General features: G+C 39.8%; 1 protein-coding gene across 7 annotated transcripts in view; it reads left to right on the top strand.

Moving 5' to 3' along the window:
- Positions 1-11408, top strand: part of LOC131448394 (phospholipid-transporting ATPase IH-like) — a 40587-nt gene extending 29179 nt beyond the window's left edge. The window contains exons 20-31 of one of the 7 annotated variants that reach the window (XM_058620833.1): positions 71-248; positions 361-463; positions 1018-1163; positions 1497-1556; positions 2761-2888; positions 2982-3117; positions 3569-3592; positions 5321-5386; positions 6359-6462; positions 6552-6717; positions 7834-7946; positions 10190-10280. In XM_058620833.1, the coding sequence (XP_058476816.1) occupies positions 71-248; positions 361-463; positions 1018-1163; positions 1497-1556; positions 2761-2888; positions 2982-3117; positions 3569-3592; positions 5321-5386; positions 6359-6462; positions 6552-6717; positions 7834-7911 (1189 nt within the window). In that variant the 3' untranslated portion in view covers positions 7912-7946; positions 10190-10280. Of the gene's footprint in view, positions 1-70; positions 249-360; positions 464-1017; positions 1164-1496; positions 1557-2760; positions 2889-2981; positions 3118-3568; positions 3593-5320; positions 5387-6358; positions 6463-6551; positions 6718-7833; positions 7951-8656; positions 8844-10189 lie in introns of those variants that run through there. The other 6 variants (XM_058620824.1, XM_058620852.1, XM_058620843.1 and 3 more) reach the window with 6 other exon arrangements.
- The last annotated feature ends 6905 nt before the right edge of the window (positions 11409-18313 follow it).

Below are 18313 nucleotides of genomic sequence, written 5' to 3' on the forward strand. Positions count from 1 at the left end.
CCACACAGTCACAGTCCACAGAATAGCGCTCAAATCCTCCCTCTGTCTAATCTGTGATATGTTCCTCCAGGTTGTCCGTAGACTGCCTCGACTTCGGTCTGATCATCGACGGAGCCACACTGTCAGCGGTGTTAAAGCCAAACCAGGAGGCTGCTGTCCACGGCAACTACAGAGAGATCTTCCTGGAGATCTGTCGCAACTGTAGTGCTGTGCTTTGCTGTCGCATGGCGCCACTGCAGAAAGCACAGGTGACACACACACACACACACAACGCCAGTGCATTTTCCTCATGTACTCCAGTCAGCTTCCTACATGACAAACAGTGGCAATGACTGAATTTTATGCTTTTGTTTTCTACAGATTGTGAAGCTGATTAAAGCTTCGAAGGAGCACCCCATAACCCTTGCCATTGGCGATGGAGCAAATGATGTCAGCATGATCTTGGAAGCACACGTGGGCATTGGTGAGCTCATTTCACTTTCATTTGCTAAATACTCCATGAGTCAAACTGTTTCTATCAGAGCCTGTGTTGAATATTAAATCTCATACTGAAGTTGTATCTGCCAATAATCTCCTAAAAAAACTTTGAACAGATTCGTACTGCAGATATTTGTTTATAAAATGTTGCTGCCATCGATATTGAGAATATTGAGATATTACTCACTTCATGCTATTTAATAGGTAAGCTCTAAACATAGACGGTGAAGAATTAAAAGACACTCGGGTGTAGTCTCCCAGTTTGCCAGAAGTAACAATATATTTAAGAGGACATGATGACTTTTGTAAATTATATTCTGATTTTGTTGGATATAGAGAATAAAATATGGCACATACAGTATGAGTGGACATCAGTGTGGTTGGCAGCTGGTAATAGGTGGGGGTTGCAGATCACCTTTGAATTTCCACTTGCAAAACCTCAATATGGCACTGGTCAAATGGCAAATCTTCTGGTATTGGCTCATTTTTGTTGTACTTTCCCGATCAGGTTATAATGAACAGCCTCATTTGTTTCCTCAGGCATCATGGGTAAAGAAGGCCGACAGGCAGCGAGGAACAGTGACTATGCCATCCCGAAGTTTAAACACCTGAAAAAGATCTTGCTTGTTCATGGCCACTACTACTACATTCGAATCGCTGAGCTTGTTCAGTACTTCTTCTACAAGGTACTACACTTGCTTTGTGTGCTCCAGTGGCTCACACACATTGTAATCACTTAATCGTAATTCCCAGTGAAACACTGAGTTACTATGTACCAGATATTGAAGCTACTGTGTCAGATTACTAGACTCATGAATCCCTGGTGCGACACTCTCTCTCTTGGATTAATGGGCAGGATGGTCAGTGTGGGCGGCTTCCACAGAAATCAGTGCCCACTCTTTGTGGCCCACTCAGTGAGCTTATAGCACAAGCTCTGCATCAATGGAAATGTGTAGCATTTTTAGATTCTTCAAATGCGTCATAAGCTGAAGCTCATCATGTTGTTGTTTCTTTTCCAGAATGTATGTTTCATCTTTCCTCAGTTCCTGTACCAGTTCTTCTGTGGGTTCTCCCAACAGGTCAGTGGTTACAATATCTCTAATATGTACATGTTGTGTATTCAGTTATTGTAATACATTTTGTCAATAAAACAGTAGAATTGTGTTTACTTTCAATTTATTTTAGTCAACAATGAATTGGATAATTATATGTAACGCAAAAGGTTTGGCTCATCAACTTCACCGATAAAAATCACCCTCAACTCTAAATAACACTTATCGTCTTTTAGCTTACTGTATTGGTTTTCCAGTCCACCACCTCTGCTTTCACCAGCCTGGTGTTTATAGTTAAAGGGCTCTGATATCTACATATGTCCTTTTCCAAGCCTGTTGGGACCCATCAGGGCCTGATTGGGGCAGATCTGCACAATAGTTTTCAACCTAATACAGTTTTGAATGCTGAGTACTTCCTGTCTTTATTTCCCTTTTTTTATTTGAAAACTCCAATTTTTGCGATACAACGTCAGTAATTCCCATCTATTGGTTTGGCGTCACCTTTATAATCCCTGGTTCGTCTCTCTTCATATCCTATGGGAGACAAATTGCAGAAGCAGTTAAATATTTAATACATTATGAATAGCAATATATGTTTTAATTATAGCTGGAATATTTTGATGTATGAATTGTTAGAATTGACATAAACATTTGGATTTGTGTCAAGTTTGACATCATTGATTGGGCTAGCGTGTTGATGCTCTAAGGAATAAAACTGATTGAATCTTTAATCTATGTTAGTTACATTCTAGGGTGAGTTATTTACATGACAGTGCCTGAACACAACACTATATTATTTGTTATGTTTTACACTGTACAAACTTGTGTAATATTAGCTTGAATAATGATGGAGAATGTAATTGTGTTGAGCTTGGTTTGGGTTTGAACACACAAATCCAAATGCCTGTCGGGTAAAGATCGGGCTTGGTTAGGTTTCTCTCTGGCTTGGTCGGGTTCACACAGAAAACACAGTTCCTGCATAGTACCACATTTGACTGTACAGACCAATATAGATCTGAAAAAAGAAGAATTCATATTGTAAACATATTTGCCCAAAGACCAGAAACACAACTTCACTCTGCAACTGTTGGGGCTCAGCAAAAATATTGATTAAGACAACCATGTAAGCTGTTAATATAATAAATGTTGTGCTTTTTTACCTTGTTGCTGCGTCAAGTGGCCAAAAAGTCAAATAACGAATGCTGTCTATTTTGTATTTGTCCCTTGGCAGCCACTGTATGACACGGCCTACTTGACTTTGTACAACATCAGCTTCACCTCACTCCCAATCCTCCTCTACAGTCTGGTTGAGCAGCACGTCACAATGGAGACGCTCAAGAGAGAGCCCTCCTTGTACAAGTAAGGGTGAAGAAAATAAAAGAAAGAAAAAGAAAGTGGAAAAGGACTGTTAATATTTTTACAAAACTTTTCTTTCTTGTCCTTCCTTCTTAGGGACATAGCCAAGAACTCCCTCCTCCGCTGGCCGGTCTTCTTGTACTGGACGTGCCTGGGTGTGTTCGATGCTGTTATCTTCTTCTTTGGTGCCTACTTCCTGTTTGACAACACCACCTTCACCAGCAATGGCCAGGTGAGACTGTGTTTGCAGGCAGTGAGAGAAAGCAACAGAAACGTTTGTGTGGGGTGTTCAATGTGTTCTATATGAAAAATGAAGGAAGTGCAGTCTTAAGAACATTCATCCATCCCCATTGGATTCTCATGAAAAATGAAGTGTTATGGGATGACTGATCTGTAACTGTAAGGTTTCTGTGCTGGGGCTTCCCTATAGGTCAACAACATTGGATCTCCATTCATATCTACAGCACAATAGCATCTTTCTCTGTATCGTTGATTTGTATCATGTCAACTGTTTTCAATTGCCTTTGGTCTTGTTTTTTAAGTTGAAACATCCTGAAATTCATTTTACCCTTTGTCCTGATTCTTTTCTCTTTTCTTCCCCTCTCCCTCTCTGCTTCCTCTCTCTTTATTTTGCTTCTCCTCTTCTTTTTCTTCGTGTTCTTTTTCTTTTTCTTCGTCCCCAGCTTATGACCACCAACACACAGATGGTAAGCCTGTCTCCCTCCCTGTCAGCTCTCTCTCTGTCTTTCACGCTCCTTTAGTTCCTGTCGTACCGTTTAATCTTTCAGTTTGACCGTTTCATCCATTTTCATCACTTCTCTCTTCGCATCATCCATGCGCTTTCATTTGAATGTGTAGTTTCTCTAGTCCTCCATTATTCCCCCTAATCGCTGTAGATTAGCCCTGAATCCTGCACTGTACCTGATCTTAACAACCCCACTGACATAGCTTTGGATGTTCCCCCACATTAATACTGTCTTTTGTTGTGATAGTGAACAGAGTAACTGTATAGATAAAGATCCAACATCTGTTTGTTCTTTCTGTCTAATATGTGTGTGCATTTGTATGTGTCTGCATTTGTTTGTTCTTTGTAATTATGGGGTTTTGGGGCTTAGTTTGGTTTTTAATTTCACTGCTCCACCCAGCATTCATTGGGAGGCTGGAATTGTTTACGTCCTCTCATCCTTTAAACATACAAAAAGTCAGGTGTGAAAAGGCAATTCTTATAATTGATCTCATTCAAAAGTGAAATAAGTCATGAAAGAACATATTCTAACAAAAATACTGGCATCAACAACCAGATGTAGCTGTGACATTTCTCTCCCTCCTAACTCTCCTCTCTCTATTCACTGTCACCGTTGACTTTCAACATGATGGATGTAGATGATAAATGTAGATGTTGAGAACTGAAGTTAAAATATTCCAGATCTTAAAGGAAAACACATAGAAAATGGTCACATTTTACAACAAGAGTAGCGTAATAAAGGATTTCTAAATTGTTTATAATTAGGTTATTATTCTTTATGAATGCGTAATAAAGAGTTATAGACAACTTATTACATGGTTTTTCAATACTGATAAGCACTCACTATATGTCACTATACTATAGTTTTGCTAATGTGTTACTAGCACTGGGCAGTATATCAATAGTTTGTCTATATTGTGACATGAGACAAGATATGCTCTTAGATTTTGGATATAGTCATATCTTGATAAAGTATCTGTGATTACTTTTAAAGGCTGTTGCAGTGATAATCATATTTATTATACTGGATACATTTGTGAAATACACTTAATATTATATATTGATTAAAAAATACATGGAATTGACATTAAAAAATCCACTTATTTGTGTTTTAGCATAATTCAGCCATATTCATAAGCAATTGTATTGTTTCTAACACACATACATATCCTTCATTTAACATTAAACAACACAAACCAAAGAAATTAACCAGATATTATCTGAAATGAAAGGTGATAATGTAAAAGTGTATTTATGTAAAAGTGGATATTTATATTTTAGAGTGTATTTACAGTGTATTGTCACTCTCCTATCGATATACTGTATATCTCATATAGTGGCAAAAAGTAGCCTCACTGTTCAAACATATGGACTCACTTTTTAGCAAGCAGCAAATCACTACTGCTCTTCACAAATCTACTATAACATGATTAATAATTTATTTTGTATTTGCAACATAATTAACAAGTCATTCTAAACCATTTATGATTCTTTGACGGTAGTAGCTTTAATCTCTTTCCAGATACAGATTACTTGTACCATGGTAGGTGTGACGTGCACATGTCTGTCCTCTTCATTTCTTTGCTCGTGGAAACATTGTTTAACACAGGATGTTCACTGGTCCATGAGGTGAGTGTTGTGTGTTTGATGCAAACCTGTAATCCTCTCCTTCCTACCTTCCCCTTCATAGATGTTCGGGAACTGGACCTTCGGGACTCTTGTCTTCACTGTGCTGGTGTTCACTGTTACACTCAAGGTATGTGAGCATGAGTCTTGAATGTAGTAATGATTGGGGGGGACAGGACACCTGATGAAGTAGCAGGAGTGGCACCCAGTGTGGTCTACTGCTGCTATAGTCCATCTGCCCCACGTTTTGATGTGTTGTGCTGTCAGAGATGCTAATCCTTTGTTGTAGCGATCAAAAGACAGACGAGACAAGACGAGACCGCAGCGCAGGGAAAAAAGGTCTAACTGTAGATGGATACAAACGGACTAAATGCTGGACAGTATACCGGTTCATGCCATAAACTGGTATTTGCTGTATTTCACTTATTTTTTTGTGAATTATTCGTAGTCTGCAACAGTTCGAGGTGCCACAACATCACTCACCGCTCCGTTTCATGCTCGACCCCACCACTCAATACGAACACACACACACACACACACTCACTCTTAACTGTGCTGCTCCCTCTCTCGCTCGACCACTCGCTCAATATGAGCACACACACACTCACAAGTGAAATTTTGAAAGACACTGTGATATCATTTTTTGGTCATACTGCCCAGCACTAGTTGAGGTGTTAAGGAGAGACTTCATGTCAGGTTTGTTTTAAAACTGTAACATAGTGAATATTAAAATTAAATAAAAACTGCAAATCAAATGGAACGCACTTGGTATTTGTTTGAAAATTTGCAAATATATATTTTTTTTATCCAAAATCATTCACCCCTAGTAAATTTGTTGAACTGCTGCCATGTGATTGGCTGATTAGATATTTGCACTAAAAAGCAGTTAAATGGTGTACCCGAGTGTATGTTATACTGCATAATCCTTCTACTTGAGAGAGTTCATTACCATTGCATGTTTGCCTATGAGTATATGCATGGACAAGTTCTTGTTAACTGTGTTACATGATTGACCACACAACAGTGAGCGCCTTAAGGCAGAGTCCAATGATTGTATTGACTGGGAGAGTGTTTGCTATGTATGTATTCTTGTTTATTTCAGCTTGCCTTGGACACACACTACTGGACCTGGATCAATCACTTTGTCACCTGGGGATCGCTACTTTTCTACGTTATTTTCTCTCTTCTCTGGGGAGGCATCATTTGGTATAACACTCTCTGTTTTAACTCTTATCTTAATGTGGATTGTTATATTTCTGGAAAAATCATTCATCCCCTCCCCCGTTGCTCCCCAGGCCTTTCCTGAATTACCAGAGGATGTACTACGTTTTCATGCAGATGTTGTCCAGTGGTCCAGCTTGGCTCAGTATCATCCTACTTATTACAGTCAGCTTGTTGCCAGATGTCATCAAGAAAGTCCTCTGCAGGGCCATGTGTCCCACACCCACTGAAAATGCACAGGTAGGTGAAACTACTGAAGCTCACAAATTCTCTCCATAGACCATATATAAAAAGTGGACATAGTCTTCCAGTTTGGAGGGTGCATCTAACCAGAAAGGAACTATTTATTGACTAGCCACCAGGGGGTTGTTACCGCTTGTTGCAAAAAAGAGAACTCAGTTTGAATGGAATTCTTAACTTAATTCTCACATGATTTGTAACATCAGTTAAGATTTTCCTAAGGAGTTGATAATCTCTATTGCTAGTTTCTGCTCTTCTTCAATAGCATGTGATGAAGATTTTGTAAATTATGCTCCCATTTAGAGGAAAATAGATGATCTGTGTGATTGACGGCTTGCAGTGTCTAACGGTTGCTTTGTTGCAGTTGACGTCCAGTTTCAAAAACTGACTCAATTACAAATCTCGAGGCTTCACAACAGTAGTTTTGCATCCTCTCTACATCCACTTTTGATATATGGTCTATATATTTTACATTTTTCTATGTAGCGACTTCTAATATTGTTAACTAAATGCTTTGCAAAAGTCATTAACCAGTAACAAATTTAAGCTTTTCCAGTTTTTTTAAGAGATCAAATGTTTGTGTTTTGGACATTTACAGAGAAACTGTAATGACCTGGTGCAATTAACAAAATTCTGTTAAATCATAGACGACGCCTTTGATAGTAATCAATTGAGCATCAAACTAGTTTAGCTCTTTTAATTTTTTTAGGAAGACAATTAAAATCCCTAAAAGCTTTATGCATCCTTATAATTTAGTGTGACTTCATGTTCCCTGTGGCTTTGACCCACGCTACCATGAAGCAAGATTTGCAATGAATGAAAAAAAAAAATGACAGTTCTGACAGATTTCTTCTTCCTGTGCTCTTTCTTCTGTTTTCTCCCTTGTCACTGCTGCACCCTAATGGACCACCCTAATTAAAATTCACACCATCCTCCATTGTTCCTCCCTTTTCCTTTCATTCACCCTTCAATGCCTTATCCCCACCACGACCATCCTCCCTTTTTCCTTCTCTCATCCTCTTCTTCATCATCCACTCGTTTCTCTCTCCCTCTCCATCGCTCCTGTGACTGTGACTCTGCCCTCGGCACTCACTCACTCTTTCGTGATAACTGCAGTCCACTCGCCCGTGCCTTACTGTGGAGCCGTCCACCATCTTCATGCTTTCTCAGTCCTCCAGCAGAATGAGTTTCTAATCGGCTCAGAAAGACGAGAGAGAGGAGCAGGAAGAGTAGGTGACTCTCTCTCTCTCTCTCTCTCTTTAAGTCCCCCATCTCTGTTTGCATGATGGCATGTCCCATTGTATACCTCATATCACTGTTTCACCACCTCACCCAGTATAATATTAACCACTCAGGTGCTTTTGAAGATGCCACAGTGTGTGGTTTGTGAGGCCAGTTACATTCATCCTATTTGTGCCATGTATTGCCGTTCTCAGTGCATATTCTATGTGTTTGTCTGTATACAGTGAGCTACATGCACTACTTCATGTTTTTAATTTTGTCACCTTGGCATGTACTGTTTTTGAAAATGTTGCATAGGATGAAGTCATGTTAGGTGTTTCCAGGAGACAAAGGTTTGTGGATTTGTAGAATTTCTCATGTCTATTACATCAATATAAGTATTTCTTACGATCACTTGATTTCACTTGGTTTCTCCTCTTCACACATGCAGAAAAGCTCTGCTGCTTTATTTAAAATTCTTAAAGATGAGGAAATGAGGTAGAGAAGCTGATGTTGATAATGTGCAGTTTATTTATCCCAGCTCTTAGTTTTCATACACAAACATGGCACAGTTGTGAAACTTGAGCTGCCTTTTGGGAGCAGGTGAGCACTCAAGTCTCCCCTTCTGCCTCGAGACACAAGCTGAATGTTACTCCGTGCAAAACAAACACCTGGCGAGAGTCCATTATCACCTCCTATCCTTTAACATCATCCACAGAAGGTAAGAGCTGTGGGGGCCCCGGAGGGCCATGTGGCCCCTGGCCCTGTGGCTGGAGGGAGAGGCACTGAGCAGGACCCGTTCTGCCCTGAAAGGACCTGTGAGGGAGACAGTGGAGAAAAAGCAGCTACCACCTATGACTCCATGACGAACTCCACACTCAGCAAACCCTAGAGTCCCCGCTTAGGTGGGCTGTGGTCACCATGGTAACACCCCACATAGGGGAATTGACAGTGGGGAGTCAGGTTCTTAATGCTGCTGCCATGATGCTTCCTGCTGCCGTGCAGAGTGCATGTGTGGTTTGGGGGGCGACATGCTGTTGTGCTTTGGTTCAGGCTTTAGGGGTGTGGTGGAAGCTGAGTGTATATATGGGCAAGAATTTCCCTTCCTTAAAACTTAATTTCATGAATTACAATATCCAATTAACTCTGCAGTAGTGTTTTCAAAGTTTGCTGTGCTTCTCACTGCATGTAGGATGGGAATTAACTTGATCTGTGAAGCAGCCAAATGAGAAATGATATCCTTGTCTTTATTAGAGATCAGTCCACATGCATACATGTTCTAGTCCTGTGAGACTGTAAGTACAGTGGATGATATTCATTTATTTTTGGTTATACATAAAAAAGAACAAAGCATTGCCATTTGTGTGTAGATTAGATTAGATTAGATTAGATTAGACTGTATTGATCCCACGCTGGCAAAATGTTATAGCAGGTCAGAACAAGTGACAAATACAAAAAAAAACAATATTTTGTTTACAATATAAAATATAATAAGAATAAATTAAAAGAATAGAACAAGAAGAAAAAAAAATGCAAATACCGTGGGAATTTGGAATAAAATAAGCAAAGAAATTACTTGCACTATGCAACTAAAAAAAAAAACATTTGGATCAATTTCACACAATGAACTGCAACACACTCACTTACCAAGAAAAGTCCATAAAATATCCAGAATATCCAGAATATCAGCAATATGAAAGAGAATCCAAATTGAAACCCCACTGGGGACATACAGTACATACACAATTGCATATATATATATACATATGTATATGTATGTGTATATATATATATATATATATATATATGTATATGTATATATATACATATATCGTAGAAAGCTTTGCCAAGTATTAAATTCATAACTGTTCATTCTGTACCAGGTACACTGATGACATCTAGTGTTGGAGGGTGGAATTGCAAGTGTTCATTTCTGAAGCATGTTTGTTTCCAAAGCATTTCTGTAGACATGGTGGGGGTTTCTGAGGGTTTCTTCTGTTTTAATCTGTATTGTCTGCCTTGTTTTTACAGTTTCTTCTGTTAATTTGATCCAGGTTCCATGGCATGAGTGCATTAATCATTAATCATGAACATCTATAACCCTGTTTTTCAATCTTGTGCGTCATGCTGTCTTCACTTTTTTCTCATCCACAAGTTATTTGATTGAATCTGCTTGTGTCTGTAGTTTTACTTCCTCCTCTCTGATCTTAACTGTCCAGTGACGATGTGCCCATGCTCCCTCTCTCTGTAGGGTCATGAGAATCGTACGCAGGGTGGCGCGGCTGAGTCGACTCCACGTCCCTCTTGTCGGTCCTACAAAGGCACGAGAATAGACTCCTCTCACCTCCATCTTGGTGCTGCAGAGACTCTGTCGCTCTGCAGGTCTGATCCCCTGCCTCAGAAACTGCTGGCCCATTTGACCGAAGGAGGAGGGTCAGATTTGTGCTCCCTCAGCCCCTACATGCTCCGTCTCTCAGGGGCAGGATTTGCGTACTACGCGCCAGGGCCGGAGACCTCTGTGTGAACATGAATGCAAACTCTGAAGTTATGTGTTTGTGATTCCTGTCGGCTCAAACACTCAGCACGTAGTACATCCTAAGATATGTGACCAAGATCTGAGGTTTTTTTTGTTGTTGTTTTTTTTCAAGGATTGAGGATTTGAAGAACAAAGTACAAACATGTTCACATACATCAAAAAGCATGGAGACTCCATGCTGAGTTCACCATGTGCATTTACTGGGATACACCCGAGTGGTCAACCCTTTACACACTATTGCCCCTGACCCTTCATCCTCAAACATCTTTGTGTTTCAGTGTAGTCCCTGTCTTTATCTCACCCAAGTTCTTACTCAAACTCTCTCCTGCAAAAAGTCTAAGAGCAAAAAGGGCAACCACATGTGGAGGTGCATCACTTCTTGCACTATGGAACTGTCGAGTCTCAGCATGTCAACAGTCCTCGTCCTGACTTTCTGTCACACATTCTTGCCTGTTCCTTCACGATTGTGTCATTTCTTTCTTTTCTCTTTATTTTGTGTTTGCTTTGAAATGTGCAGTATGTGGTCCGGCCAAGGGGAAGCCATCAAGCTCAGCCCTTTAGGTGTGCGTGCGTGCGTGTGAGTGTGTGCATGTGTGTGTGTGCGTGTATGTGCATGAATTAGCCTGTTCCTGTATGTTTGTATGTGACACACCTCTGCCTTACAGGTAACCACACAGCAGCAGGCTAGGAGCCAAAGGAGAAAAGTGTATTTAAAAAATAATAATAATAATAAATAAAGGAGAAGTGTATTAGTAAGCCTTACACACATACAAACACCCATCAGCTGGAGGAGAGAAGTGAGGAAAATCTGAAGTGGGAAGTGCAGTATTCTAGCCACTCTGCCTTAATTCATAGATTTTCAGTGGATTATATTTCTAGGTCATTTTAACCATGTTTGTGCAAGTATGAACAGGTTTCATGGACATATACAGTATGTCTGGTGCAGTGTGCCTGTTCTTCTTTGCATTACCTTCATGACTGTGTCACATTTCTTCTTATCTGCCACTGTAGTATGTCTGATCTCTGCTGCATGTTGATCTGTTCTCCCTTCAGTTGCTCCTTGTCCACCGTCGTCCCAGATGTCAGTCATCCCAAGCTACTGAATATTAGGGCTGGAGCATTTCAAGCAAAAATGCAATTTGAATATTCAATGGGATAACCTGTTTAATATTCAGTACTGCTTGGATAATTGCCAGGGCTCCATATAAACCTACAAGACAGGCTTTAAATAATGCTTCTACATCAGACCTTTTTGTTTTTGTCAGGGAAATTCTCCACTCCAGAAAATCAAACCACAAACTCAAGTGATGCAGGCTTCACATAATGTTGAGCTCAGATGAGCAGCTATAGAGATGCATTCAAGAAACCTCAGATATTTCCGCAAACACGCAGGCAGCCCACGTTCTAAATGCTTGCTGCCGCTGCCACCTTGAGGTAGTATATGCATTGTAAATAAGGTCTTCATTGAAACAGATTTTTCAGTTTTGTATCTTTTTAAAATAACCACGAATAGTCGCGTGGACTGATCAACTTTTTAAAAAAAATACACTAACCGAATATTCATGCCCATCACCAATGAATTGCATTTCACTTTTTATTTCTCCTAACAATGAGTACACTGTACCCACTCCTGCCTCCCTGTGGCCATTTAAGGCAACAGCAGCAGTCTTTACTTAGGATGACTTGCTACGTTTAAGTTGTGCTTGTGTGTTTGTCGCCATTCTGGTAGTTATGCAAAAGTTAATGTAAGAACGCTAATGTCATGTGGTTAAAGTACAAGGGGATTTTTTGTTTCTTTCTGTTGCATTCATGAGTTGTTTTTTTCCCCCTATATTTTAGTTAATTAAATTATTGATGGCAGTCACTGTTTAAGTATGGATGTAAGTTAAAAAAACAAAAACAGTAGATATACATGTTTTCCAGTGAGAAGTGGTGTATCATATTGTCCGTTGTAAGTAGGAGGGAGTCCTGAATCAGCGATGTCACAATCAAATCAGTGAGAATGTTGAACTGATTTGTCCATCATGTCCTCCAGCTGAAGATTGTAGCTCATTATGGATGAAGCGCTTTTCTGCATTTCTAACACCTGAACTCCTCTTTGTCCAAAGCATATCTGTTGTGTTACATATGGCAAGTGAGTGACAGACTTGGGAAATCTTGAATGTCAGTCTCTGCAGCATTTTTGTATATTTATACAGTTTGTTTTCATACACGTCACCATCTGCAGACATGTACAGGTTTAATAATGGCTTTTCACCATTATTATAATTATTATTTTTTTTGTTGATCCGCATTCGTCTCAACTCAAAGCTCACAAATCTCCACAAGTGTCTGCAGCTCAACATCCTGACCTCAGTCGTTTGATGCTTGTCGTGCAGTTTCCCACCTCACTGTACTTTAATGATGTGATGGAAACATTTTTCAAGTCATTTTTCACACAGATTTTTTAGTAATATTATTATTATTATTATTGTATGTCCTCCACAGGTCAGTATGTCTTGTCATTTTTGTTTTGTCCATGGAAAACATGATTGCTACTTTTGTATTCCAGAGAGAAGACTATATTTTAATGCTATTAGAATGTGTGTTTTAAGTTTGTAACCAAAATGAGAGCTACACATATATAATATGATTCATTAGAGATGTAGCTATAGGTCTACACACTGCACTTTGTTCTATAAGAGATCAGTTTCCTTCTAAAAAACAAGGTCTGTTGTCTCTCCACTGGGGTTTGTTAGTGTTCACTCTTCCTCACAAGTTATTTTTCTAATAGGATTGTATTCGATAAGAGAAAGAGAGAAAAAAGTGACCAAATAACTTGACATGGAATGAACTGTTGGTAGGTTTCAGCCTCTGTGTTTAAATGGGTTTTCAATCACACCAGCCTTCTTCTGCTGATCAGAATGTCAAACTGCTTTTCTAAAATCCATCAGCACAACAGCAGGTGCTCATCCCATCACTCCTGAGCATGGCAAAGATCTGAGACGTCGACTTCAGTGCTCTCAGCAGCACACCTCATATCATACCTTCAGGACAGCACTGTTTATACGACTAAACTGGTTTTAAGAAATTACTTTTATTGGGAGAGGGGTACAGATTTTCAAAGTTCACTCGTTGAATTTTTTGCCAGCCTGTCTGTAGCAAATGAGGGCAGAGCACTGTATTGTCATTCTGCTTGTAATAAAAGAGGAAAAATGACTTGTCCTGTGATCATGTTGTGTATATTTCTGATTTGCGACACATCTGCAGCGTCATCATTTATCACAAACATTAATGAAAAAACACAAAAAGAACTAAAGCCAATAAAAAAAAACGAGTTGTGTCCTGATCATCTTGTGTGGAAGGCTATTCATTTTATATTAGATTTGGAAGCTATTAAAATCAAGTTTTTTTTATATACATTTTAATATTTATATACTTTGAATCCATTATTGACAGCACCTCCCACCCCCTGCAACACACAGTTATGCCCTGAGTAGCTCCTTCAGTGCAAGACTGCGACACCGTCAGTGCAAGGAGCGCTACTGCAGATCATTTATACTATTCAACTCCACACAATAATCACATTTTACATTCTAATGTCATTATTTTACACATTTGCTATTTATATACATTTTGTATATATATATATATATATATATATATATATATATATATATATATATATATATATATATATGTGTGTGTATATAAGTAGGTCCTATTTGATAAGGGAGGCATGGCTGCAATTTGGCATTTGTTCAAAGTTAGTATGTCACGTGACATGGAAGCTATATTACAGAAGCACTAAAACCGAAATGATTCAAATAAAAGAAAAGAAACACTATCAAGTCAAAACGAATTATGTGAAATAAAAGAAACAGTACAATCCACTGCAGAGATAAGTGCATTAATATCATTGACTTATATGTGATGTGACTCACAAACAAATACTGAATGATTAAACTATTACACAAATAGCATCTCTTTTTAATCAGATTATAGTGCTTTTTATGTAAATATTAATATAAAAAAATACGTTTCCAACGCCTTCCATGTCATCTGACTCCAAATCTTACCAGCTAATAATGCTCCCCTACAGTCAAACATAGCACACCTCTTTATATTGGATTTAATGAATATGAATATGATTATGTGACTTGTAATATTCACATATCTCATATGGAATATTGTGTTGGTTTTATGTAAATGCTGAGACTGTGTCACCTGTCAGTGACAGATGATCCAACTGGATTCTGAATCCTTTTGCTTGCAATTGGTTGTTAGACAGAGACACTATATGCAACGCTAACTCCAACATTTATACCTCCAGTTATGTTTATTAAATGTTTGACTTATGGCATGTTGTCGTCCTGAGCATTAGCATTATGGTAGTAGTCCATAATGGTTCAGGCTTTATAGCCTAACTATTTAAGGAAAGGAGCCTCTAGTTAATGATTGAATTAGAACAAATCTGAAACATATAGCTAGCAATAATATTCATAGAAAAAAACAAGGCAATGCACATGAGATAATAGGTATATACTGTAAAATGGTATATAGCATTTTTTGCCCAAGGACACATTGGCATGTAGACTAGCGGAGCTGGGGATCGAACTACAACCTTTGAGTTGAAAGGCGACTCGCTCTACCACTGAGCTACCGTCCCCCCAAAATACATCATAGCATAATACAGTATAGTAAAGAAATGGTGTGGCATCAAAGTCCTTGTGTAACCTTTTTTAAGAGTATAGAAAGTGATGAGGAGGGTTATCAAACATGCTTAGACTTCATTTCAACATTTTTAGGACCCAGATCAATTGCAAGAAGAAATTTACCACAGAGAAGGCAACACATTTCTGTCATAAGCATGTGTCGTCACATGGTGGCAATGCACCACCACGATGACAGTGTACAGCAGTGGAGTAAATGTTTCATGACGCAGCTGTTATACCGTTCCTTCACACTGGATGTCACTATTGTATTGTTGTTGGTGAGAAACTGCACCGGTTGACCTTCAGTTCCCCTCCCCCTCTCTGTCGACGAGGAATGCACTATCATCTGTGGTGCTGATGCTGAAGCAAGCATGTGTAGATGAGGCTGCCTCCTGCTCCACATCCACCGCGTCTCCATCGCTGGCATCCTGTGTCCTGAATCCATCCCTCTGTGTAGGCTACATCTCTGCAGCTGACAGCAGCTTCACCGTCATTCCCTCATCGGTCTCCGCTGCATCCTCTCCTCATCCTGTCCTGGAAGGCATCAATTTTCACCAAGCACCCTGACGCCTCTAAGCTGCACACACCCCCTGTCTCTTCTCTCTGCTCTTCCCTTCAGCATCTGTGTGTCAAACAAGACTGCCGGCAGGCTGTCACACACAGGGTTAGTTCACCCTGCTGCATCCCCGTCCTTGCCTTCTGCTCAACTGGGCTTGTCACCGCGACAGTCCCCTCTCCTGTCCTCATCACCACAATCTGCTTTTTGCAGCACGGCTAAGGTAAAATCAGGCAAGCTGTCTCTTCTCCCTGTGACAGTGTCTGTTGGCTGGACAGCTGGTCTTCCGCTGTCCCTCTGGAGGATGCTTCTGTGGATGAAGACAGAGGAGATGGCCCTTGGGGAGCTGCTAGAGAGACTGAGGACTGTAATCCACAGCATAGGTGGGTGACACACACACACTCATACGCACTGCAGTCGATTCCTTATGTTTGTCAGCATCATGTCAATAAGCTGCAAAGGAAATCAGACCGGGTTGAATGTGATGCTGATGCTGTGCTGTATCTTCCTCGGCCCACACAGGTGTTGTTGTGACATGACCTGCCTGTGCTTGCTGTGGGAACATGCATTATTTGACCCCATAAGATAAAATATAAGGAATGTGGCTGATCTCAAAAGGAATGTTTTAAAATAATACATATTTTACATTGGGTTGCACCTATATCTACACACAGATGTCAAAGAGGCTGCTGGCAGCTTGATTTGTGTTGTGGTGCAGTACATCACTGGCCCATTTCTTCAGTATGAGTGACAGTATTTATCTTTGATTAGAAAAAGGTGTTGAGGGAAGACATGGTGAGACAATTTGACCTACTTTTTTATTGCTGCCACACTTCTGTAAACCTGTAAACCGCTTACTCAACATAGACCTGTCATCTTCAGCTAGTGACATCACTTCAAGCTGCAGTGCACATTCATGATGAATAATAAATAAAATAAAATAAAATAAAATACAAATAGTTGAAGGCAAGGGCCTTTCTTTATGGCTGCCATATTATGCCACCATGTTTGTACAGCAGACCAAACAGACAAACCAGCCAGAGCGAGAGAGTTTTTCTCATTTTGAGGTGAAACATGATAGAATAATGACATCCTTTCTGGCATGCGAAGGCCACCGTAGTTCCCTGTCTGTAACAATCTGTAGTTTCACAATTAGATGTCACTAATTATTGGAAACTGGACCTTTAAAAACAAATGTTCAGTATTTCTGCACCTTTTTTATAGTCCAGACAGTAATGGCTCAGTGTTGCTCCTGCATATCATTTCTGATGCGTCTGTTCTGATCCATTTATAAATGGGCATTGTCTCATTTAGAGACTGCTTGTTCTGTTTAAGCTGCATGTGTAGAAACTGTGTACATCCTGTGTGTGGAGTGAGAGGGATAAATGCTTCCTTGATGCATTTACCGAGGTGAACACGCACTGATGATTTTAAATGATTTGCAGCTCTTGCTGAAATGGTAACAGCTCAGTGGGCTCGAGTCCAGTTCTCTCCTTCTCAGCTCCAGAGCTGGTAAAAGTATGGCCGTAGTGAGTGGGTGGAACGAGGAAGGAGGAGAACATGGCTATAACTGAGCTGGGAGAATGAAGAGGCTCACACTACAGAACTAACGATGAGTTACATGATCCATGACTGCATGCTAAAGCAAAGATTTTATGCAAAAACACTTCTACTAGTAGCATGCCTTTTGCACACACAGTCATTGGTAGTGGTATTACAAGGCACTGTGGTAGGAGGATGAGAGCTGTAATTGGCTCAGCGATGAAGGTCTAACGTTGATCACCGGAGACAGCAGCGAGGCAGGGAGAGTGAGGGAAAGAGAGATACACGGCGACAAAGTCAGCTAAGGATAAAAGAGGATTTAGCATTATTTAATCTAGAGAACTACTCCTTTCCTTTGAGCCGGGGAAAAAAGACCTTTCAAAGCAGACAACCCTATCATTTTCCCTTAATTCTCATCAGAGAGACAGTTACAGACACAGCTTACATGCTGTGCACAGAACAAGACTTACACCTGCGACAATATCCATCATGTTTCATCACTCATTCATCACTAAACATGTTCAAGTCGGCATGCTAACATGCTAAACATCTTAGCAGCATGCTAACAACCCTACACATGAAGTACAGCTAAATATTTGACCTGCCAGAGGATTAGGGTTAGAGCAACAAGAATATAAACACCTCATTTCATCAGTCAATGTAATATAAATGAGGAGAGTGCCTAAGTCAGAGAGATATTTGTGTAATATTTATAGTTTGAGATGTGGTTGAGCTGCCAGATGACATTGCTAATAGCATTGCTAATAATGTAAGAGTATGTATATCACATTAATCATGATATGAAATATCTCATGGTGACCTGTAAGAGACATTTTATTTCAAAGGCGTATGATTAATTATTCATTAATAACAATTACTTTCGGAGATGTCCTCCATAACCATTAGCAATCGATCTGTGACTGGCATGTAATCTAAATATGTACCTAAGAGGCTTCTAAACATTGAATTCAGCCTCAGCCTATTGGCATACACTCACTGGCCATTTCATTAGGTAACTCACTGTCAATGTTGAATCAGTTAAGTGCA

The sequence above is a fragment of the Solea solea genome, chromosome 2 (assembly GCF_958295425.1).
Source record: "Solea solea chromosome 2, fSolSol10.1, whole genome shotgun sequence".
NCBI lineage: Eukaryota > Metazoa > Chordata > Actinopteri > Pleuronectiformes > Soleidae > Solea > Solea solea.